This window comes from Gouania willdenowi, chromosome 2 (genome assembly GCF_900634775.1).
Source record: "Gouania willdenowi chromosome 2, fGouWil2.1, whole genome shotgun sequence".
NCBI classification, from domain to species: domain Eukaryota; kingdom Metazoa; phylum Chordata; class Actinopteri; order Blenniiformes; family Gobiesocidae; genus Gouania; species Gouania willdenowi.
In genome coordinates, this window is record NC_041045.1 from 2,231,981 (window position 1) to 2,255,026 (window position 23,046).

Consider the following 23,046-nt stretch of genomic DNA (forward strand, 5'->3'; position numbering starts at 1 on the left):
TCACACAGCTTTTGACAGAACGTAAACCCAAGGAAGGTTAACATGATCTATGTCATATGTTGGCCGAGCCTTGCTAACCCCAAAGTTTTAAGATACTTTGCTCACTTTTTTATCATCAAACCTGCGGCTTCTGGCACCGTTGTTATAACACTTGTCCTCTATCCAACCATATATGTAGGACAACACCACAGCTTTGTCTCAGGCACTGACTGAGTCTTCAGTGGATACGTCTGCATCTGTCTGATGCTTTCCCACTCAGGCAATACCCCTCTGTGTCTTTAGTTTATTTCCGGCTGTGTTGATTTTGGCAACCCAGGGTGTCTGTCTGGGGTGAAGGTGGCACTGGGTTGCACCGGGGTCTGGACCAAGCTGTGCCCCCACCATCCTCATCCCTGATTCTGCTGACTGGGCCCAGCCCACCATGAGATAATGTCATTCCAGTGGGATCGCGGCTAAAGCCCCTCTTTCTGGCTCTCAGGTATATAAAGAGCAGACAGGCGTGAAGCAGGGGACATCGTAATACCAAAGAAATCTTCCCGGAGTGCGTTTCATCATTGCTTCATTCTAACCTTATTGTTTCTCACCTGACGGACTCTGTGCTGAGTATCTACAACCCGGAAACTAATCAAGCCAATCTTGACCAAGCATTATGGATATTGCCATCCAGTACCCCTGGTTTAGACGTACCCTTGGCTTCAACTACCCTGCTCGACTGTTTGACCAGTTCTTTGGAGAAGGTGTGTTCGACTATGACCTTCTTCCCTACACCATCTCAACCATCAGCCCATATTACAGACAGTCGCTGTTCCGCAGCTTTGTGGATTCGTTCAGCACTGGCATCTCCGAGGTAATCAACCCATCTATTATGAGTTTATCTATGTGGCAGTGGGTAATCCGATGTCTCTGTATGTGTCTTAGGTGAGGTCTGACAGAGACAAGTTCACAGTCTACCTGGACGTCAAGCACTTTTCTCCTGACGAGCTGAGTGTGAAGGTTGCCGACGACTATGTGGAAATTCAGGGCAAGCACGGAGAAAGACAGGTGCACATAACTTACCCACACAAAACCTAACAGCTTATCGACGACGTTAGGGAGCATTTATGCTTTGATTATGGGTATAGTTGAGCCTAAAACTGTAGTTGCCATCTCCCAGCCAAAACTATTGGCCTGGTCTCTGGCATCAGTCAGGAGACTCTGGGGTACTTGAGAGCATTTTTCTCAGTCACATTCTACTGATTGTTCTGGAAGACTTGTTGCACCCCGAGGTTCACAACGGTTTTGGCTTACAGATTTAGTTGTGTTTCGCTTTCCAAAACCAGGCAGTGAATATATCATAACACACTGAAATACAGATGTATTCATGCCAAATAAAAACTTGAGACTATTGACAATTTTAGGTTGGTGTTACACTTACTATACTGCCTGATATACCCTTCTCCTACCCGTTTGTGTTACTCCTTAGCTTCAATCATTGTTGTGATTTTTTCAGTAATCTATTGACCAAACGTACCCCAGGGGCATAATTGTTAGCATTGCTGTGTTTGAGTATACAGATAATCGGTTCAACTCCCACTGGTGATCCCCAACTTGTCCTCCTCTTTGTTTGTTAGACGTGTAATTGTCTTGCATTCTGTCCAGGGAGTATCCTGCCTTTGTGCTCTTAGTCAAGTGGGACAGAATCTAACATGTCATCCCCAAACACCGGGCCAGGGACCGGTCCCTAGACCACTGGGGACCAGTACACACTAAAGTTAACATTGATCATTCCTTAAGCAGTTAACCATCAGAAGCCAACCCAGTAATTTTGAATAAGACATAGATCCTAATCCTACCAATCAAAACAACACTGACTATTGTGTGTATCTAGATTTAAAACCTACGAATATTGAAACTCACGTCATGCGCTAATGTAATAATAATCTAACAATTGACGATGTTTCCGCACAGACATCCATTTTTGTATCACTTATGACATATATCTCCTCTGCTTTTACAGGATGACCACGGTTACATCTCCCGTGAGTTCCACCGCCGCTACCGCATCCCTTCCAGCGTCGACCAATCGGCAATCACTTGCACCCTGTCAGCTGATGGCCTTCTCATTGTGACCGGGCCAAAGGTTGGCGGTGGAGGTGAATCTGGCCGCAGTGAGCGCAAAATCCCCGTCACACGCGATGACAAACCCAACGTTGCTGCCTCCTCCTAGAGGCGTACCCAAAGCTCGTGAGGTGGCCGACCTTCTGATGGAGGTCCATGAAACTCTTCCCTTCCTTTAGAGAGTAATCATGTCCCGCTTGCTTTAATTTCTGTAGTTCCTTCTGAGCACATTCATAATAGTATCTCGATAATGGGTAGAAGAAATCTGCTCATGGCCATTGGTAGGTGAGGGTCTTCCAGGAAAGTCTTGCTCCTAATGTATTTCCAAGTGAGCAAAATGATGAAAATCTTGGTTGGGCTCTAGTTTGGAGGTAAACGTCTCACATGTTGTGCTAACTTTTATGCTAACAGATCCCTCAGCTCTATGTTTGACATATACCCCGTACTGTAGCCGTTGCCTTGTTTAACAGATGCCTGCTCATTACTGAGATGTCCAGACTAAAGAAATATATAATAAAGCTGTACAATTAACACTAAAGCACTTCTTTGTTCCTTTTTTCATCAGCATTTATTAATCAACAAAACTGTAAAAACACTATGGAGCAACCTGTCTGTCTCAGTCATTCTTTCTTATCTCATTCTAGAAGTTTACTTTATCGTAATACAAATCTGAGAGAAAAGAGAGTTGAGTCCCATTGTATATTAAGATAGAATACACAACACATTTTGTCTTCATATGTTTTAGTTTTAGTATAGGGTTTCACTTACAGTCTGCCTTCAAAAATATTATCTTTTCTTTTTTTTTTTTTAAACTATTTTCTACTTTTCACATTCAAGACAGTTTCTTACAGATAATTCTGAAAAGAAAGTTCTTCATACATTAGCACATGTTAATAATAAATTAGTTTTGAACTTACTCAACCCAACCTGGCAACAGCTTATGTAGCGATTTATTCTCCTTTACATAATACACACAAAAAAAACCACAGAATGACAAGAGAAACATAACAAAAATGATTAAAAGACATACAAAATGACAACAGATATAAATAAAATAACAAAAAAAAAAATTCAAAATAATTACAAAAACCTACAAAAGGACAACCAAAATCCAAAATAAAAAAATATACAAAATGACAATAAATACACATAAAATGATTTCAAAAGCACAAAATGATGCAGAAATAAAAACATCATAATAACAAAAATACAAAAAAGACATATACACACAAAACAGAAAAATACACGGAATGAGAACAAGAGTACACTAAATAACAACACACAAACATAACACACCAATAAATATGACAGAAAAACACTAAATAGCGTCAAAATACACTAAATAACAAAAATCTATTTTTCTCTTTACAGCAGTATAAATCTCAGCAGTCTGCCGTCACATACTGTACGTGTACGGGTTGCTTTTTTCTCCTGAGAATCACTAGAATGTGAGAATACATTTCCTCACAAGCAATATTCCTCATTACCTCCAACAGATGATTAAGCACTCGCACTCATATAATCGCAATCATAGCCATATTTCTTCTTCTAAAACACTGTTGACGTACAGACACTGTGTTTATCGCAGATAAGACACAAGTTCAAACGGTTCCAATCAGACGAAACAGAACTTACTGACCTTTCATGTTTCCACATAAAACTAAAGCCGTGCACACTTTTTGTTCACATCTTGGAGCAGGTTGGGTTAGTGATGTAGAAAAGGACAGAGGGACAAACATCCTCTTTAATGCATGTGTTTTGTACATCAGAGCAGGAACAACTTCAATCAGAAACAACTCAGATGTAAAAGACTTTCCGCAACACCGTCAACAAACTGGAAAGGCGACACACACACACACACACACACACACGTCCTCAGACGCTGCCCTAGAAACACACGCCATCTTTAGAGCTGCAGATTAACTAATGACATCACAGCTGAGGGCTGATGGTACCTGTTGGAGGGCCTTCAGGTCTTCCAGGATCTGTTGGGCGGTAACTTTCAAACTGGGCTGAGTACTGGAGGTCAAGCTCCCCACTCGTATCCCGAGGTCTGGGCTCAGCAGGGACGAGCTCAGCGAGCGCACGGCGTCTTCGTCCAGCAGCACCGACTGCAGCAGGCGCAGAGAGTGGAGGCTCACCTCCCAGTGTCCATCTGAGCAAACAGGCAGAAGCAATCAAACCAAACCAAACTCATCCCATTGCAGAATCACAGCTGCTGTTGCTCTCACCGTCCAGCAGGCTCCAGATCACAGGAACCAGTCCTTGGTTCTCACTTATGTACTTCAGGCCTTTAATGCTAATGCTAACGTTGTACAGAGCCATCAGCATCAACCTGCAGCCAGAGGACAAAGCAGGAGGTTTCACCCTCGGCCCACAGACGGGATGAGACTCGTTTTGGGCTCGCCCTTGCGGTACGTACCCTTTGAGTTTGGGGAAAACTCCAGGCTTCATCTGCTCCAGAAGCTTCAGCAGAGTGTCCAGTAGGACGTGCGCCGAACATGCCATGAAGTCCCGCCCACATGTGACAGCTGCTATGTCTGATTGGAGGAGAGACGCATAACCATTTGTCTCTCACTGTGTCAAAGAACCAAATGAAGTCTCTTTAAGCCCAAAACTGTTCCAACCCAACACTATGATCCGAGGCGAGTCAGCATCCATTTATACGTCTTTCTCACGCTAATCAAAACATATCACCCGATTTAACGCTCAACGTCCGAACCTGGTCCGAGACCATGGTTTAACGAGCGAGATGAAGCCTTAACCGTCCGCGACACATGACACACACACAACTTTAACACAAAGTTCATTCCTAGCCAGGAACGTAAGCAAACTTTTTTTAAAACTGGGATTCAAATGAAGTCGTTGGCTGAGTGTATCCTTACACACCTAAATGAGACCCTACAATTTTCTGTTAATACATTTACTGGATTCTGAATCAGATTTTATCCATTTCCTTTTTATTTCCATTTTATCATCTTTGAATAATCACGTCATCAAACTTCCCAAAATCGTGCATAGGAGTGAGTTAACCACTGTCATCATTAAAGATATATTTCTTCACTATAGAAGCGCGTCGAGAGTACACGCTGAAATTATTATCACGTGAGATTATGTAGCACGAGACTTGACATGTCCACCTGTTTATGCTACACCTGCTAGATATTCAGCGTCTGTTTTACGACAAAAAAATATCATAGGAATGCGTGATTTTGTCCCAAAACATGTAGGTGACAATTTTGTGTCATACTGCAATTTCGGCTTGATTTTGTTGACTTTTTTTTTTTTAAATCAAAACATTTCTATTTCAGAAAGTGAATTCTATGAATTCCAAATGTTTTCTGCGATCACAGAAAAACAGATCCCCACAATTGCTCATCTATAGCTACACTAACAATTCAATTCAATTAATTACTTATGTTTATAAACATAAAGTAATCTTATATGTTTGTTTTTTTTACTTGTTGCGCTTCTCACCAAGCTTGTTTCCCTTCTGACAAAGTCAATATAAACGTACTGGTGATGGTGCCAGCCAGCGCTAACACAAACTGGTGCTCCTGGGAGTTGTGGTCCTCGGTTTGAGTTTTGGTCTCTTCGTCCAGGGACGTGACGAAGCTCTCCAGGGTCTGAGCAGCGACTGTCAGGAAGGACGGCAGCTTGCCCTGCACACACGTCGAACACTCTGTTGGCGATATGTCATGCTTTGTGTCGTCATAGTAACTGCAGATGTTTGACTCACGTCAGTCAGCCACAGCGTGACCGTGTCCTCATTGGACGAGCAGCTCCACAGCAGGCTGCACACGGCAGAGCCCAGACCGGAGCAGAAGTCGGCCTGCAGCTGGAGCTCTGCTGCGCTCTGCCAGAGCTGCTCCCGTAACAGAAGCTTCTCCTGCACACACACACACACACACACACACACAGAAGATCAGAGGTAGGCAACTTGTGTCACAGCAGGGCCACAAAAATGTGTTTGTTTGATCAGATGGTCACATGATCAACAGCATTTAGAATAATGAGTGATCTGAGCATTAATACAGGAAAAAAAACAGAGTTTTAATAGTAATTTTGGGTGTTTTTCTGTCATTCTGTGTATGCTTGTTGTTGTCTTACTCGTTGTGAGGCATTTTGTGCATTTCTGTAGTCCTTTTGTGTATTTTTCCTGTAAAATATGTGTTTTTTGAAGTCATGTTATGTATTTGTGATTATATTATGCATTTTTTTGAAGTAATTTTTGTGTATTCCTGTTGTCATTTTGCTTTTTTGTAAGTGCTGTGGGTTTGCAGAGTTATTTTTCCTGACTTTTGGTGTACTTTTCTGTAAAGTTGTATATTTTTCAGAGAAATGTATGCATTACTGTTGTCGTTTTGTTCATTTTTGTAGTAGTTTTGTGTGTTTTTGGAGTGTTTTCTGTTTTTATCTTGTCTTTCCTATAATGTTGTAATTCTGTGCGTTTTTATTTTTTTTTTTTTTTTTTTTTTTATGTATTCTTGCTCTTGTTTTGTGTGTTTTTCTATCATTTTGTACATTTACTTTGGGGGGGCCACATAAAATTATACCGAGGGCCGAATGTGTTCTGTTTTGTGTTGTTAAACGTTACAAGTGTTCATTTTCAAAACATTTTTTTTTAGGTGAAATTGAACAATTTCGTACTGGTTTAAGATATTAATCTAATGAAAAATAAAAAAAAATCAAGACGTTATAAAATATATCAATTTATTCAAAGTATTAAGAACTCAACACTTTTTTTTTTTTTAACTCTACAGTACATTTGAATCCCTTTGATAAGTTGTTTTGTGTGGGTAACTAGGGAACCGCCTAGCAACAAGGTTTTTCCAAGGTGTGTTTTTCAAAATAAAAGCTCGCCCTCACCTCTCGCTCTTTCTGACATTCCGTCTGCACTGCAACCAGGCGGGACTGGAGGTGGACACACTCCTGACGCATCTGCTCTTGCTCTTGCCCGAGCTGATCCATCACTGAACACGCACACACACACAAATATAAACATATTTCCCTGACGTGCTTTGAAATCCTATATCTTCTAATAGGTACATTTTAAACTCTAAACTTGTACAAACAAGAGGAGGATCCCTTTAATGCCTCTGTTACACAAATGTGACAGTTAATGGTTCTCTACCCGTCTGAGCCTTTTGAGCTCCGTGCAGGGTTTCCATCAGGTCGCTGTTTAAAACTCTGGGCAGGAACTCCCGCAGCTGCATGACTTCTGTGGTTAGCTTCTCCAGCTCCCGTTTCCTCACCCTGACCACCCCATCCTGCCCAGCACAAACAGACAAGGGGAGAATTTTTAATAATTAAGAAAAATTAAAAAAAAAAATTTAATCTACATGATCTGTGACTACATCAACAAATTAACCCCGAACACACCACTAGAAAACGACATGAGGAATTTATAAACAGCTACAAACATAAATGTAGCTACTGATTACAACATGATTAGAAATTAAATAAAAAATACAATAAAATAAGAAAAAAAAACTAAATCTGTTTCAAAAAGATTAGATTTGACCAGTGTTGCCAAGTCGCTAACGGTTATAAGATGATATCATCGCCCAATATGAATATTTGATCATTACAGAAGCGGATTAGGGCCGATTTTGTTGGAGAAAATAAAGAAATAAAAGTTGAAGGTTTGCTAATAAAGTCAAATCTACAAATATCACAAAATGATAACAAAACATCAGATTGTGGATTCGCAGATTTGACTTAATTAGCAATCCTTCTACTTTTATCACAATATTGTATTTTGAGCTGGTTTTTGAAAATTTGACTTTAGTCTTGTCTTTTCGACTTTAATCTTGACATTATTTCAACTTTATTCTCAAAATGTCAACTTTATTCTCAAAATTTCAACTTTAATCTTGACATTTCGACTTTATTAGCGAACCTCCGAATTTTATTTATTTATTTATTTTCTCCACCAAAATCGGCCCTAATCAGCTTTCGTAAGTAATTGATAATATCCAGAGCAGGGGTGTCAAACTCATTTTAGTTCAGGGAGCCAAATACGGAGCAGTTTGATCTCAAGTGGGCCACAGATTTTAAGCGGGAAAACGTGTGGGTTTAAGCTTCCACGTATACATAAAATACTAAATATGCATGAAACAGATCATATCCAAGCAATAAGTAACAGATATCAGTCCGAACAGGGTCTCCACTTTAAATTTCCTAGATTTTCTGACCAATTTCTATTTAATTAAAATAAATCTTATGTAATAATTTGTGGAAAATTAAAGGATTCTGTAAGAATTTTTGAGTTTTTTCAACAGTTTAACACTAAAAATGACTGCCATTATGCGATATAAGCTTTCAGCCCCTGCAAATGTTTGAGTTTAATTTAAACAATAATTCATGTTGAATCTGTCATTTCTACTTTCTCCTGCGGGCCGAATTGGATGCTCCAAAGGGCCGGATTTGGTCCCCGGGCCATGAATTTGATCTAGAGACTTTTTCTTAATAATAAAAAAAAAAAAAAACTGCAGATACAACAAAAAAAAGTTGCTTGTCGCTTAAAAGAAAAGTCGCTAAACTATAACGAAGCGACCAAATTCATAAATTTGCATCACTGGATTAAACTATATTGACAGTGTTTGAACAATTAAGCGTTTGTGCAAAAATATTGCAGTTTAAAAAAAAAATTACAAATCATAATTATAGAAATTTCAGACAATTTCAAATGGAGATTCCTCACATGATACACATGTAAAATGAAAATAACTTCCTGTGCAGAATGATAACATCAATCTTAAACTCAATTAGCTGAATTTTAATTTTATATACATTTAAAAAAATAAAAAAAAATAGTAAAAATAAAAATAGTAGTAATCGTAAATACAAATTGTTTTAATTTGGTTTTAATTTTACAGATTTTTCCATACTCCTGTCTGCTTTAACATACATAAATAAAGGAAATACATCAAATAAGGGGGGAAACGTACTAAAACCTCAATGTTTCGGGTTCAAAATTGAGTAGGAAGTAGTTTAAACTTTAAATGAAAGAGAATCTTCATCTGTAAGATTCCTACCTTGGACTCGTGTCGATATTTGGCTGCCATGTTTCTTTCACCTTTGCGCCCTCCTGTGGATCTATCAGGAAAAATAGTCAAATAAAGTGTGTCAGTGGAAATAAAACACGTCACCAGTCTACCTTAGAGAGCACGTAACTCGTATTTTGTCGTTAAATAACTTAAATAAAGTCATAAATGTTACGTACAAAGTGGCGGCTACAGACGGAGCTGACATGCTAATAGCTAACATTAGCTAGCTAACCTTCCCTAAACTCTTCAAAATAAAAGCTCTCAACACAAAGGCGCCAAAACCTGATTTTCCCACTAAACTGATTGTTAATTATTTATCATTTGTTTGTTTATTAAAAAAATAATTTCCAAACATATTGGTAATTGCAGTGTGGTCATTCAGCCTCTAAACATTTTAATTTGCTTTTTTTTTTTTCTTTTTACATTGTTTTACACCAGTGGCAAAACATTATATGCTAAATAGAATGGGGAAAAACTAAATACAGTTTTAGTTAAACTGTAAAAAAAACCTAAATACAGTTTTTTTTTGTTTTTTTTTAATGTAGATGTATCCTAAACGTAATATTTATGCACAATAATTTCATTTATACATTATCATGACGGGAATTGCTTAGGATTTATCTATATGATGTAGATTACTTGTGATTACATAATATTAAAATAAAAATATTAATTATTTCAAGGCTTGCTGTTCTGTTCATGATTGTATGATTGCGTTGTGTCTGATTTATTTTTGTTTTAATCCCAAAAGAAACTAGATTAACATTTTGACAATTGGATATTGGACAGATTTTGCTTAAAGAGTACTGGTAGTGAATTTTAATGCAAACTCTATTGGAAAAATCATTTAATAATACTTTTTATATAATGCTTTTGAATACATCTTGTATATTTTTTTGTCATTCTGTGAATTTTTGTAAACCGTTTGTATGTCTTTTGAGCTATTCTGTAACGTGTTGTTGTTTTGTGTGTTTTTGGAGTCATTATGTGTGTGTGTGTGTGTGTTTTGTTTTGTTTTTTTGTGTTCTTAGTGTAATTCTGTGTATTTTTCTGTCATTTTCTGTATTTTTGTTGTCGATTTGTATGTTTTTTGGGGGTCACTTTCTGTATCGATAGTGTTGTTTTCAGAATCAGAATCAGAATCAGAATCAGAATCAACTTTATTGACCAAGAGTGTATGAATACACACGAGGAATTTGTCTTGGTGACCTGTGCTCTCTCAGATAGTGTAACATTAAATAATAACAATCAACTAGAATAAAGAAAAATAAATAAAAAAAGAAGTATAAACGTAAATATAAGAGTAGTTAGACTAATATGTGCAAACTAAATAAAATAACAAGATAATAATAATAATAATAATAATAATAATAATAACGAAATAAAATAAAAATACAAAATACAATAATAATAATAAGATAATAGTGCATGAACTGTATTTTACTGTCATTTTGTGTAATTTTGTGCACACTGTGTGTTTTTAGCTTTTCTGTAATGTGTTGTTGTTTTGTGTGTGTGTTTTTTTTTTAGTCATTTCGTTTGTTTAGGTGGTTGTTGTGTCTGTCTTTATTGTCGTTTTATGTGTCATTTTGTGTATTTTTGGAAATTCTGCGTACGTTTTTGTGTATTATGTTGGGAAACATATTCCTTCTAACTTCTTGAGTTAAATGCCTGAATAATATTATTTTTTAAATGCTTAAAAATATAAAAATATACATTTTAATGATATTTGTTATTATATTTAATTTAATTTAATTTAATTTAATTTAATTTAATTTAATTTAATTTAATTTAATTTAATTTAATTTAATTTAATTTAATTTAAATTCCCTCCTTCAACCTATAGAGGGCGCAGCGCCAAATTGATTTTCCACAGCTTCCTAACTACATCAACACACCGTCACTAAGCGGGAATCCAGTCCGGGTTTTGCGCTGCTCCAGGTGAAGTTGATCCGCTCTTCCTTTGTGTTTCAAACCGACCGTCGCCGGTATTCGGTGAAACCGGGAAACTCTGCTGTCACTCATGTCTGTGAGTTTAGACGAAGACGAAGGCAGCAGTGACGAAGGTTTCCTCCGCTGTTTCCCTCTTCACCGAGCCTGCAGGGATGGAGACGTCCGAGCTCTGTTGAGTCTGTCCCGTCAGTCCGTCAGTCCACTGACCGCTGAGGACTCCTGCTACGGATGGACGCCCATACACTGGGCTGCCCACTACGGACAGGTAGAGATTACAGCAGATTACCGCACATATGACGGTCTGTTCCACACTTCGAACCAAAATCTCACTCTTTACTTTTGCTACTCGTTTTTTTTTTTTTTTTTAAACATAAATAAATCCTTATTTGCTCAGTTGTGTATTTTAGCTAAAGCAGGGCATCAAACGTTAAAGCATATGTAAGTAAAAAAATAACAGATTATTGATATTTACACAGGTTTTAGCAACTGTTGTTAGGTTGAAGCTTTTAAATAAAGCTTTATTGACAAAAAAAAAAAAAAAAAAAACACCAACAAAAAAAAAAGTTAAACAAACGGAATCGTTTCTATTGGCTGACGTGCATGTAACCATAACCGTGGCGCCAAAATCACAGCCAGTAATAATACAGTAAATATAATATGATTAAAATAGTAATAATTATTTCATTTTATTATTTAATTTAAATTAATAAGCATAAACATAAATACGCCAGTTAAAAAAAAAAATAAAAATCACACCAGGTGAATTTACATTTTTCAATCAAACTTTATTTATAAAGTTCTTGCACAGAATTAATCAACACTAATGTAAAAAAAAAAAAAAGCTAAATTAATAAATAGTTAAGAAAGCTAAAAACCTATGTACTTTGATTTGAATGGATGTGAAACGGACCAGAATAAAATATAGCTACATCAACTGGCTATTTTTTAATTATTTTTTTGTAATAATAATAAATACAAATATATTTATATTTTCATCGACCAATAAAAAGTGAAATATACATGTTCATGTGGGACCATTCAGAAAAAAACGTTTCTTAGTTTCGTTAGTATCCAAGAAATTGCATTGACTTACGTTAATATAATTTCTTAGTTTTCTGTTTTTGATAAATTTGCACATTTTAATATTGTCATTTTGGGGTATTTTGTGTAGAATTTTGAGGAAAGAGATGAATAAAACTGTAATTTTCACATGGGACGAAAACCAATCAGAACAAAGTAGTTTACTTACGTTAATGTAATTTCTTAGTTTTCTAAAAAAATAAAAAAAAATAAAAAGTTTTAATATTGTCATTATGCCATGTTTTCCGTGGAAGAGATGAATTTAATACAATTTAAAATTAGGCTGCAACATAAGAAAAAGTGAAGCGCTGTGAATCTATATTTGTATAATAATGTTAGCATTTTGTATGAAATCCTGCAGCTGGAGTGCCTGGTCCAGCTGGTGCAGATGGGCTGTCGAGTGAACACGGCCACCAGTCGGTTCAACCAGACTCCGACGCACACGTCTGCATTCGCTGGACATCCGCACTGTGTGGTGTGGCTGACTCAGGCTGGGGCTGACGTCAACCAACAGGTCAGCACCCACTCGTCCTTTGTCCTTATTGATGACCGTCACAGAATGTTTCCATATTTTCCAACATACTTAAGTGTCTGATGTTCCATTTCTAATATGTATCTGTTCCATTGTCCTTCACTAATTATACATCACTACTGGCTATTAACTCATTCAGTTTTATCTCACCATCGTCACATTATCCATGAGTTCCACACAAGCTCTGGTCGAGTGTTCGCTGCTGGGAATGTCAACTCTCGTACATAGCGCCATTTTCTGTCTCATAAACGCCTTTCCTCTCTCCCACTGAGCTCTGCTGAGCACGGATAATCTCTCATCCAAAGGTGCGCTGCTACCTCCTACGTGTCGCCTATTATTTTGCTATCTGGCTCACAGGCTGGGGGTATTTTGTTCCCAAATTTCACCTTTACAAGTACAAAATGGGATGAAATATAATTCATTTAATTTTTTTTAAAACTTGACAGAACAAGTAAATCGCAACTAACTCTAATTCAATATAAAAAAACAAGTGGTATTTTTATTTCATCAAACTGTCCAATTACATGTTTCAAAAAAGTTAAACTTTTGCTTCTACAACAGATTTTGATAAGTTCTTAAATTCTTTAAAAAAAAAAAAAAAAGTAACCACATACATCTATAAAAGTGTCCAGTATGTTTTATGAAAATAAAGTGCAATCAACTTTTAAGCTAAAATACATTGAGGAGTGAGGTATACGTTAGCGCAATTAAATGTTTGTTTTTGTTAAAATACACAATAAAAACAATCAATTTGGACATTTTTTTTGATCGATACAATAATCACGTGGTGAAATATGTGCGTATCTTTATCCACTGGCTTACTGGGAAAAATTGTGTGTAAATGCCTGATATTGTCCCCAAAATATTCATCTGATAATGTATTCTATAACTTATTGCAAATGAGAATTATTTCATTATTACTAAATTATTTATTAGCAGAAGTAGATACAGGAAGTGTACAAACCCAATATTTATACAGCAAAAATTGTAAAAAAAAAAAAAAAAAAAAGGTGCATTTCAGTTCAGGGGGCCAGACTATAGAACAGTTTAATTATTATGATCACTTAATATGTTCAAAAAGAATGTGAAATGTATTGTGTTGAAGAAATATGAGACAAAAGCGTAACTGAATTGTTGTTTCAATTGTTCTGTCAATGAAAGGGGAAAATGTTATACGTTCCTTTTCATTCATCTTTTCTTCTTTATTAATTGTGGAGGAGGAATACATTTGTTTTAATGTCTTGAATGAAATAAACAAACAAACAAACAAACCAGTTCAAACCAGTTAATTTGTTGAAAAAAATCCAAAATAACAACTTATCAGCATTTTCACTTTCAGGAAGTGAATTCCGTACTTTCATCCATTTTCCCACGGTGCGTTTGTGTTTGCAGGACTGCGTTGGTGAAGCCCCCATCCATAAAGCAGCTCGCTCTGGCAGCTTGGAGTGTATCCAGGTCCTGCTGATGGCGGGGGCCAAACCACTGTGAGTCCCTCAGTGCCAGGGCTCCACTGTCGTCCCCAGCTCTCACTCACACTCCTGTCCCTCGTCAGGTTAACGAACGCCAGCGGTCAGACTGCAGCCGACCTGGCCCGCGCTCACGGTTTCCACGACTGCTTCTGCTTCATCAGCGACGCGGAGAGACGCCTCCATCAGCTCAACGGGAACGCCTACGGGACGCCCTGTGGTCAGGACCCCCCCAGCAGGAAAAGGCAGCAGCTGATGGCCCTGGACAGTAATCACCAGAAGAGAGCGCGCAGAGCTGAGGGTAAGACGTGCTTTAGCTTTCCTCCACAGTGACCGTGTGACCATGTGACCATGTGACGTGTGTGCAGCTGCAGAGGAGCAGGTGCAGAGCATGAACGTAGAACCTGAGCCGGAGCTGAACTCAGGTCAGTTTGAACTTTACTCACGTGTGCGCTGACATTTTAAGACGACCTCAGGTCCCAGAGAGAGGTTTCACTGTGGACTGATGACTCAGCAAAACCTGATCAGATGAAAAGGCCATAAAACACAACATGGTATCTTATTTTGAAGGAGTTTTCATGGAATGGTGTGCAAGAAATTGTAAGTTTTGTGGAAAAATGAAGAGTTATTTACTTATTTTGCAATTAAAAATGTTTGCATTCATGTGATATGAACAAAGGAAAACAAGCTGAATTGAATGCTCTAAAGCACAGATTCTCAACTGGTGGGTCGGGACCCATAAGTGGGTCAAAATAAAAACTAAATACTTAATGTCTCATGTGGGAGTTATCTTTTATTTTGGAATTAACTTTTGTTTTGACAGGCAATGTTGTCAATTGATATCATATGCGTTTTCAACGGCTGTTTTTTACTAAAATTGGTTGGTTGAATTCTAAAAAAAAAAGGTGGGTCGCAATTTAATGACCGTTGCCAAGTGTGGGTCCCAGTTGAGAACCTCTGCTCTAAAGGGCCAAATTTGGGCCCCTGACCTTGACACGTGTCCTAAAATGTACAAAGAATAAAGATCATGACTCATGTTGTTTCACCTTCAGGTCACACCAACATTCCATCCAACGGACTTTCTAACTGCCATCCATCCACCAAATCTACCCACCACGTCTCGCCTCCATCCAACCGACCAACAACAGCCTCATCCAACCGCAGGTCCTCAGACATGTGTGGCTCACTGCACCTGACGGGCAGCCCCAGCAGCTGCGTGTCCCACCGACCCACCTGGTGGGGGCTGATGGCCGACTCGGGGGACTTCCTGCACTACGGACACTACCACGGCTTCGGGGACACGGCGGAGGAGCTGAGCGAGGGCGGTCGCTCGGAGCAGAACGGCAGATACAAGCAGCAGGCGGCTGCTGGGGGCGGGGCTACGCTTCTCTACCATGGCTCTTAGTGGCACTTCCTGAAAGGTTACAATAGTGTTTAAAAAACGCTCTGGGTATTTATGATCAGCAGCTATTGGGGTATTTGTCTCCGTTGCCATAGAGACGATGAGGTTGCTATCAATGACATGTTAGTTTTTAAAAGGGAAACATTTGTGCGTCCAGTCGACTAGTGGAAACAACTGGTAGTACTGGTGTGATGTGTTTAAGGGCTTTACCAAAGAAAACCTGTGTACTGTATTTTTTAAACTGCTCCTTGGGAATTTTTATACATGTACCAACAACTTTTTACGCAGTGCACTGCTCGCCAAACGCTGCCTCTCACCAACCTGACGCTTGTTACTACCAATAAACCTGTTTTACATTTTCATAAAAAGTTGACTCGTGTTTGAATATACTTTATTGAAATATAATTATACTACGATCAATGCATTCACGTGTTACTGATTAAAAAACAAGCAGGACTGTGACCAGCGTCATTGTTTCAGGTCCAGCTTGATGGTTCTCTGCAGACTGGCTATACTGGCATCTAACGCCGCCAGGCCGTCCCTGAACGCCACCTCGTCCTTGGTGTTGAAGGTGGACCCTGAAGCGACGCTGCAGTTGGTTAGAGTTTCACTCAGAGACAGTCTGGAATGGTCACATGGTCCACTCAGTGGTTTTTCTGTTAGCTGGGATGTGCGAGCTGCTTTTGGTAGAGATAAAAGGTAGTGGGTGATGCGGTCAGTAGGGGGCGCTGGTGTCACTCCATCGGTAGGCCAACCCTGAGGAAACCTAAAGAAACGGCGCAAATATTGATTATTAGAGAGTTTGTATCGTTATCCCTATATTTTTAAGTTAAGTAAGTCTTAACTTTTTTTTGAGATTGAACATTTTTAGGACTTTTGAATAAAAAATGTATATTACAATACTTTAAGTGGGGCAGGTGAGACACAATAACGGTGTTTTGCTGCCACCTGCTGTTCATTTCTGTCCTTTGGTTTTGTCTCATGTCTTTTCAACTCTTTCCAGAAAAAGTTAAGTTTTTTACTTTATATTTCATGACTTCCTAATTAAAGCATAAAATTATGATATTTTTTTTTTATCAATTAATATACATTGTTATTCATCTGGGGTCAATTTGTCACACAGACAGATAATAAATGAAAAAAAAAAGTTTACTTGAATCAAAAATAAATATTTTTAATCAAAGAAAAAACGTGTTTGAATGCAAAACAATATTTGAGACGCAAATAATTGCATTTGAACACTTTCATTGATTGAAGATATTTATTTTTAATTGAAGTAAACGTTTTCTTTTGAATGAATATATATATTTATATATTTTTTTTTATTGGAATTTTTTTTTTTTTAATTCAAGTGATTTTTTTTCTTTGATTGAATACTAAAGACACAAATCTACCTCCATACTGGTCCCAGTGAAATGATCCCACCCACACACACACAGACCTGTTAGTGGTGTCCATCTCCTCCAGTGTACACTGGGGAGCTGAGGTCAGCCGTTCTCTCTCCTTCTCACTCTCGTGTAGTTTCCGTCTCACAGCCTCTAATTCTGCAAAAAAAAAAAACTTTTGATTTCAAACCTGAGGGACCAAAACGTGCACAACGAGTCCTCACACCTGACTTGATCAGCGCGTTCTCCGCCTCCCGCTCCCTCAGCGTGGCCTGTGTTTCCTGCAGGGTTCTCCGTAGCTCCACCAGGTCGGCCTGAGCCGTGAGAAGCTCATTCTGCACGCTGAGGGCTGAGGACACACACACACGCGCACACACACACGCACACTTTAGACAGAGTTGGGGTCAATTATATTTTTCAATTACAATTCCATCTTCAATTATCCATGTTCACTTGCAACGCAATTATGATTACAGTGATCAGCATTTTTTCCAATTAAAATGATCATTTTCCCCTAAAATTCAATTACGTTCCCAAATATTCAAGTTTAATCAATTAATCACAATTACTGAGCCTGAAATAAATAAACCCATAAAACATTTTTATGCCTTACTATAGCCTTATCGCTAAAAAATATTTTTTACTTATTCTTATGTTTTATCTCAGAAAAGAAGTGCAGATTTTTTTTTCCATTTCGATGCCTTAATACAGCCTCAAACTCATTTAAAAAAAATCCCATTTTTTGCTATTTTATGCCTTATGATAAACTTATCTCAGAAGAAAATTCCAAAGTTTTTTCCATTTTTATTCTTTATGATAGCCTTATCTCAGGAAAAAAAAAATATGCTAATTATTTTTCCATTGTTATGCCTTACGATAGCTTTATCTCAGAAAAAGAAATCTAAATGTTTTCCATTTTTATGCCTTACTATAGCCTTAACTCCGACGTGTGGGTTTTTCCACAGTTTTCATGCCGTAATGCGTGTGATTATCATATTTCATCTAGTTATTAGGGTCTTATTGTCTTGTCTTTTTCCGTTTTTATGCCTTGGCAATGACAGTTTTTATAGAATCTTCATGCCCATTTCAATTACAAAATCAATTATCTCAACTCAGTTACAACTAAATTATGATTACAACAACATAGAGATTTTTTCAAATACAATTACATCATAATTGTAATTAAAAACCAATTATACAATTATAATTGACGCCGTGTAGCAGTCGGATTTAGAAGGACTGGCACTAACCTTCAGAATGGAACACAGTGAGCGCGCCCTGCTCTTTCTCCGCTCGCTCTCGCTCCTGTAGCTGCTGGTTGAGGACCCTCACCCGTCTACACACACACACACACACACACACACACACACATATATACACGCACACACACACACACACAGTTAGCTCATGTTTCCAGGAGGAGAATGTGGGCGTTACCTGCGGAGCTGAGTGTTCTGGATCTGCAGGGACAGCATATCCTGGTTTTCCTCTGGTTGTTGCTTCATGTTGGAGGTGGTCCCAGTGTCTCTGACTGGGACCAGGTCCTCCTCAGGTGTGTGTTCCACCCCAGCAGGGGGGTGTGGCCTACAGGGAGAGGTTCCAGGTGGGTCGGGCGCCGGGTGTCGTCGTCTCTGAGGCGGAGGAAGCTTCACTCCCGTGTGTCGTAAGGAAACTGGGTGGTGAGTGGTGGGAGTTCTGGGAGTGGTGGGAATTCTGGGAGTTCTGGGAGTGGTGGTGAGTCGTCCAGTTTGAGCCGTGCTGGAGCCTCTTTGCCCTTAAGATACAGACGTTACACAGACGACGGAAGAAAAACACAAACTGGAAAGAAACACTGAGGAGATGTGTTTGTTCTGGGAGATGAGGTCGGTTGAAAAGTAAATAAATACTTTTTTTTTTTAAATAATCAATTTTTTAAGGGAAATCTCTGCAATCCAGCAATTTTTTGTGATAATTAAGATTTAATTAATTTTGTTCTTAAAAAAAATAATTATATATATATATATATTGACTAGTATAAAACAGTTTGGTGTGTGTATTTTGTTTTGTTGGAGAAACAAGAATGACATTTGGAATTTCTTTTTAAAAAATTATGCCATTGGAATTTTTTTTTTTTTTTTTTTAACAATTTTTTTAAAAATGCAAAAATAGTAAAAAAAATAAATAATACAAATTACAAAATGAAACAACAAAATCAAATTTCTAAAAATTCTACGAATGCTTTCTTCTGTCATGAGTTTCCTCTCACACATGGCTAATCAAAATCATTAAAGTCTTTAACGCCCTCAGCATAAGAACGAGTTATTATGAAGAAAATTTAGTTTTACAAGCAAAAATAAATGTGTAATAAAGTCAGAACATGAAACTATATTGTAAACTGTATAGTATACTATATATTCATATATTAAAATGGATCAAATGTTAAAAACAAAATATGAAATAAGATGAAGTCTATCAGTTAAACAGATTGTAAACATAAAATACCAGAGTTTGGTGATGGTTTGTGTTTGATCTTCTTCCCACGTGAGGCGGAAAGTCTGGATTTGGCAGCTGCACCCTTTACTGTTCTGGGAGGTCTGGGTGAGGCTGACACACACAAACAGAAGGTATTTATACTGGTAAAGAAGGCGTGACAATGATATGTGGAAGTGTTCTGACCTGCTCCATCTGCATTGAGCATGTCACTCAGCAGAGCGGCACAGCGGTCCAGGTCTCTGTGCAGTGCAGGGACCTGAGGAGGGGGGGGGGGGGGGGGGGGGAGGGGCTTGGTAAAGTAAAGGCTACAACAACAACAACAACAAACACCTTCTGTTTCTTTCTGGATTTTAGGCCAGGTTTTTCCTTCCAGTACAAACCTTGTAGTTCCGGCAATAGAAACACGCAATGTAATTGGTTATTCTTGGCTTTGAAAATGAACCTTTGGTTCTGAGGGAGAGAAGTACTGTACCTCCAGAAAAAAGGTTATGGGTAATACTTCAGTTTATTTAGACAAGGTTTTTAAAAAAAAAAAAAAAATCCCCCGACATGTTGCGATTGTCAACTGCCAGTCTTCATCAGAGGGGTTTTGCTGATCGCCTTTGAGGCTTCCTTTGAAGTTTCACTTGACGTTAATGTAATAGTTCCAGCGAGATTGATTTTGTCTTCTTTTTGAATAGTATGTTAAGTTTAGGTTTTGTTTATTCAGAAAAATGTTTTATCTCCAGACATGTTTCAACTGTCAACTGCTCGTCTTAATCAGAGGAGTTCTGCTGATTGTCTTTGATAGTTTCTTTGAAGTTTCACTTGATTTCCATGCAATAATTCCAGCGAGATTAAATTTGAATAGTATGTTACGTTGAGGTTTCATTTACCTAGACAAGGTTTTTCAGGAATTGTTTATCCCCTGACATGTTGCGATTGTCAACTGCCAGTCGTTGTCAGAGGAGTTCTGCTGATTGCCTTTGATGGTTCCTTTGAAGTTTCACTTGACTTCCATGCAATAATTCCAGCAAGATTAATTTTGTCTTCTTTTTGAACAGTGTGTTAAGTTGAGGTTTTCTTTAGTCAACTTATTTCAGGATTTTTTTAATCTCCCGCCATGTTTCGACTGGCAGTCGACAGTCGTAACATAGTAAAGTGAAACTTCAAAGGAATCATCAAAGGCAATCGGCAGTTGACAGTCGAAACATGTCATTAGATAAAACGTTTCCTGAAAAACCTGAATAAACGAAACCTCAATTTAACAAACTATTCAAAAAGAAGACTAAATTAATCTCGCTGGAACTATGTTCTGGGTAATAATTTGCTCACCTGGTCCTCAGAGTCTGTGGAGTACAGAGAGTAGGCCGCCTCAGGGCGCAATGCTGGTCCTGGATGTCGCATCACTCTATGAAACCAAGACACAGGGAAACATTTTCAATTAAATGCTGCTGTGTTTGAACACAAGGTAATAATATGTGTTTTTTTCTTCCATTATCAATTGTCACAATCAGAAATACTTTAACAATCCCAAGTGGAAATCATTTTTGTTTACTATTGATACAGTGGCTCCAAGGTGAAAAGAAACACTTAAATATTGATTAAAATACATGATTAAAAAGTAAAACAATAATAATATAATAATCAGGATTAAATGCCTGTTTCGGCTTACCTGTTCATTTTGACAGTTCCTGTCAGCCTCCCTGATGTCACCACCTGTAACACAACCAACAAGTCAAACTGATGGCCCGGGGGCCAAATCTGGCCCTCTGGAGCATCCAATTCGGCCCGCAGGAGAAAAAAAAAAAAACCCAAGAATCATTGGGTAAATTAAACTTAACAATATTTGCAGGCGCTCCATTTTCTCAGTGCTTAAATCGCATGATTGCAGATTTAAAAAAAAAAAAAAAATCCTTAAATTTTCCTCAAATGACATAATATTTCAATAATATTCTTAAATAAATAGAAATTGGTCACAAAATCTAGGAAATTTAAAGTGAAGACTCTGTTGGGACTGATATTTATTATATATTTATTTTATGAATACTTAGCAGTGCAAACTAGGGCTCAATAATGTTGGAAAAAACTCGTTTTCCTGCATAAAATCTTAATAACTACATGTTTTGTAGAAAAAAAGTTTTAAAAACCCTTTCAGGGTTTGAGATGTTACAGAAAGTAATTTTAAGTATTTATTGAGTTATTTATCGGCTGTATTTAAAAAAAGAAGAAGAAAAAAAAAGACAAGCGGAAACGCTACGGAGTGAACGATAAACATGGCCGAGCCGTTGAACTATAAACACACAGTTAATGTCAGTCACTTTAAACGCTAGTGTGTCTGTAGCTGTCCGTCTCACCGAGCGTGGAACAGCTATTTTCCCCTTCATTGTTCACCGTCTGTCAGTCCGTCAGTGAAAGCAAACCGTGTTCGTCTGTCTCACAACTTCCGGGTTGTAGTAAGTTTGAAAATAAAAACAAGGCAGAGGCTGACCAATCAGAGCGCAGTGTTGGGAATGACGCAGGCCGTTATGGATTTTTTTTTTTTTTTTACGCACACGTAAACTTTATGACCCTAATTTGATCCCGTAAGACGTCGATTGAGTACAGTACATTATTATTATCACATAAGAAATGTAAACACAAATAATAGAAATAGAATAATGCAATGAAAGGTGCTGTATATCTCCAATAACTCAAATTAATAAGAAAATACATTTATCTTGTTTTATTAACGCGTAAAAACACGTTTTGGGGTGTTTATAATTTTTACTTATTCTTTTCCTGATGGATTGAAAAATATTCCCATTATAGACAATGATTTATGATTATAAAGCCTTGAATGATGATTGAACCAGTACACAAATAGGGTTAAAAAGTTGCATAAAACATCTGGTAAATTTAATGGGAGCTTGAGGAAAATTAAAAAAAAAAAAAAAAAAATACATAAACATTTCATGGGAATTAATTGGAAATTGGGAGGAATTTTAAAACAAACCTTTAATGACGACCATCTTATCTTGAAGCATTTTATTTTATTTTTCTGAGACACACCTGTAGAAAACATCCTGATCTATTTAAATTGAACTGAAATAGGCCCATTCTCTGCTCGAAATCATTTAATTTGTAAACTAACCAATTCCATCCCTTTGTATGCAAGTATTCTGAATGACTGAATTATAATCTAATAAATACCTGACTACATAAACAGAAATCTGTCTGATTACTCAAGGAAGTGCTTCATTCATGCAACTCCAATTGGTTTAATAAGGGCAAATGATGGTTTCCATGGTAACGAACACGCAACTTAATGTAGAAACATTTCTCTGACCTCGGCTGGTTTTATTGAAGCATTACAAAGTTTAATCAGTCTATGTTTAAAAAAAATATATTATAAAAATTATTGGACCAGAGTGGGCGTGTTACACAAGGTAATGAATATTAATGGCACAAAATTCAGTAAATATTGAGTTTTTTAAGTAATCAAAAAGGTTTTAAATACATTTCAGATTGTTTAAGTGAATTATTCTGCTCATAATTTGTTAAATGCATTCATCTTTAGACTTTTCCATAAACCAGCTGACCCGCATGGACCATCGTCACCAATGATCGACATCTAAAATCTGGTTTA

General features: G+C 37.6%; 4 protein-coding genes across 4 annotated transcripts; 2 read left to right on the forward strand and 2 right to left on the reverse strand.

Moving 5' to 3' along the window:
- The first annotated feature begins 596 nt into the window (after window positions 1-596).
- On the forward strand, window positions 597-2,206 carry cryaa (crystallin, alpha A). The gene is made up of 3 exons (XM_028465670.1): window positions 597-847; window positions 919-1,041; window positions 1,997-2,206. Exons 1-3 carry the CDS (start codon window positions 650-652, stop codon window positions 2,204-2,206), a joined length of 531 nt encoding a protein of 176 aa, XP_028321471.1. The 5' UTR covers window positions 597-649.
- Window positions 2,207-3,395: 1,189 nt separating this feature from the next.
- hsf2bp (heat shock transcription factor 2 binding protein) lies at window positions 3,396-9,371 on the reverse strand. Its single transcript, XM_028465502.1, has 9 exons — window positions 9,326-9,371; window positions 9,138-9,198; window positions 7,232-7,367; window positions 6,967-7,070; window positions 5,837-5,986; window positions 5,615-5,759; window positions 4,520-4,637; window positions 4,329-4,432; window positions 3,396-4,252 (listed from the first exon to the last, which is right to left on the reverse strand). Exons 1-9 carry the CDS (start codon window positions 9,367-9,369, stop codon window positions 4,017-4,019), a joined length of 1,098 nt encoding a protein of 365 aa, XP_028321303.1. The 5' UTR covers window positions 9,370-9,371; the 3' UTR covers window positions 3,396-4,016.
- A 1,707-nt stretch (window positions 9,372-11,078) lies between these two features.
- ankrd10a (ankyrin repeat domain 10a) lies at window positions 11,079-15,903 on the forward strand. Its single transcript, XM_028465514.1, has 6 exons — window positions 11,079-11,367; window positions 12,544-12,696; window positions 14,107-14,198; window positions 14,267-14,481; window positions 14,549-14,605; window positions 15,233-15,903. Exons 1-6 carry the CDS (start codon window positions 11,173-11,175, stop codon window positions 15,583-15,585), a joined length of 1,065 nt encoding a protein of 354 aa, XP_028321315.1. The 5' UTR covers window positions 11,079-11,172; the 3' UTR covers window positions 15,586-15,903.
- Window positions 15,904-15,956: 53 nt separating this feature from the next.
- ccdc14 (coiled-coil domain containing 14) lies at window positions 15,957-21,888 on the reverse strand. The gene is made up of 10 exons (XM_028465371.1): window positions 21,776-21,888; window positions 21,094-21,137; window positions 20,754-20,829; window positions 19,623-19,695; window positions 19,449-19,550; window positions 18,405-18,741; window positions 18,218-18,303; window positions 17,194-17,316; window positions 17,024-17,126; window positions 15,957-16,348 (listed from the first exon to the last, which is right to left on the reverse strand). The coding sequence occupies exons 1-10, from the start codon at window positions 21,803-21,805 to the stop codon at window positions 16,051-16,053; spliced, it is 1,272 nt and encodes a 423-aa protein (XP_028321172.1). The 5' UTR covers window positions 21,806-21,888; the 3' UTR covers window positions 15,957-16,050.
- Between the last annotated feature and the right edge of the window lie 1,158 nt (window positions 21,889-23,046).

Bases quoted from the DNA above. Each gene is read 5' to 3' on its own strand.
- cryaa (XM_028465670.1), top strand. From the start codon at position 650: ATGGATATTGCCATCCAGTACCCCTGGTTTAGACGTACCCTTGGCTTC. The intron at 848-918 runs GTAATCAACCCA...TATGTGTCTTAG, and splicing joins TCAGCACTGGCATCTCCGAG to GTGAGGTCTGACAGAGACAA. The intron at 1,042-1,996 runs GTGCACATAACT...CTGCTTTTACAG, and splicing joins GCAAGCACGGAGAAAGACAG to GATGACCACGGTTACATCTC.
- hsf2bp (XM_028465502.1), bottom strand. From the start codon at position 9,369: ATGTTAGCTATTAGCATGTCAGCTCCGTCTGTAGCCGCCACTTT. The intron at 9,199-9,325 runs GTACGTAACATT...TTTTCCTGATAG, and splicing joins CCGTCTGTAGCCGCCACTTT to ATCCACAGGAGGGCGCAAAG. The intron at 4,433-4,519 runs GTACGTACCGCA...CTCTGGCTGCAG, and splicing joins GTTTTCCCCAAACTCAAAGG to GTTGATGCTGATGGCTCTGT.
- ankrd10a (XM_028465514.1), top strand. From the start codon at position 11,173: ATGTCTGTGAGTTTAGACGAAGACGAAGGCAGCAGTGACGAAGGTTTC. The intron at 11,368-12,543 runs GTAGAGATTACA...GAAATCCTGCAG, and splicing joins GGGCTGCCCACTACGGACAG to CTGGAGTGCCTGGTCCAGCT. The intron at 12,697-14,106 runs GTCAGCACCCAC...TTGTGTTTGCAG, and splicing joins GGGCTGACGTCAACCAACAG to GACTGCGTTGGTGAAGCCCC.
- ccdc14 (XM_028465371.1), bottom strand. From the start codon at position 21,805: ATGAAGGGGAAAATAGCTGTTCCACGCTCG. The intron at 20,830-21,093 runs GTAAGCCGAAAC...TTGGTTTCATAG, and splicing joins GGAACTGTCAAAATGAACAG to AGTGATGCGACATCCAGGAC. The intron at 18,742-19,448 runs GTATTTTATGTT...CTGTATCTTAAG, and splicing joins CAAACCATCACCAAACTCTG to GGCAAAGAGGCTCCAGCACG.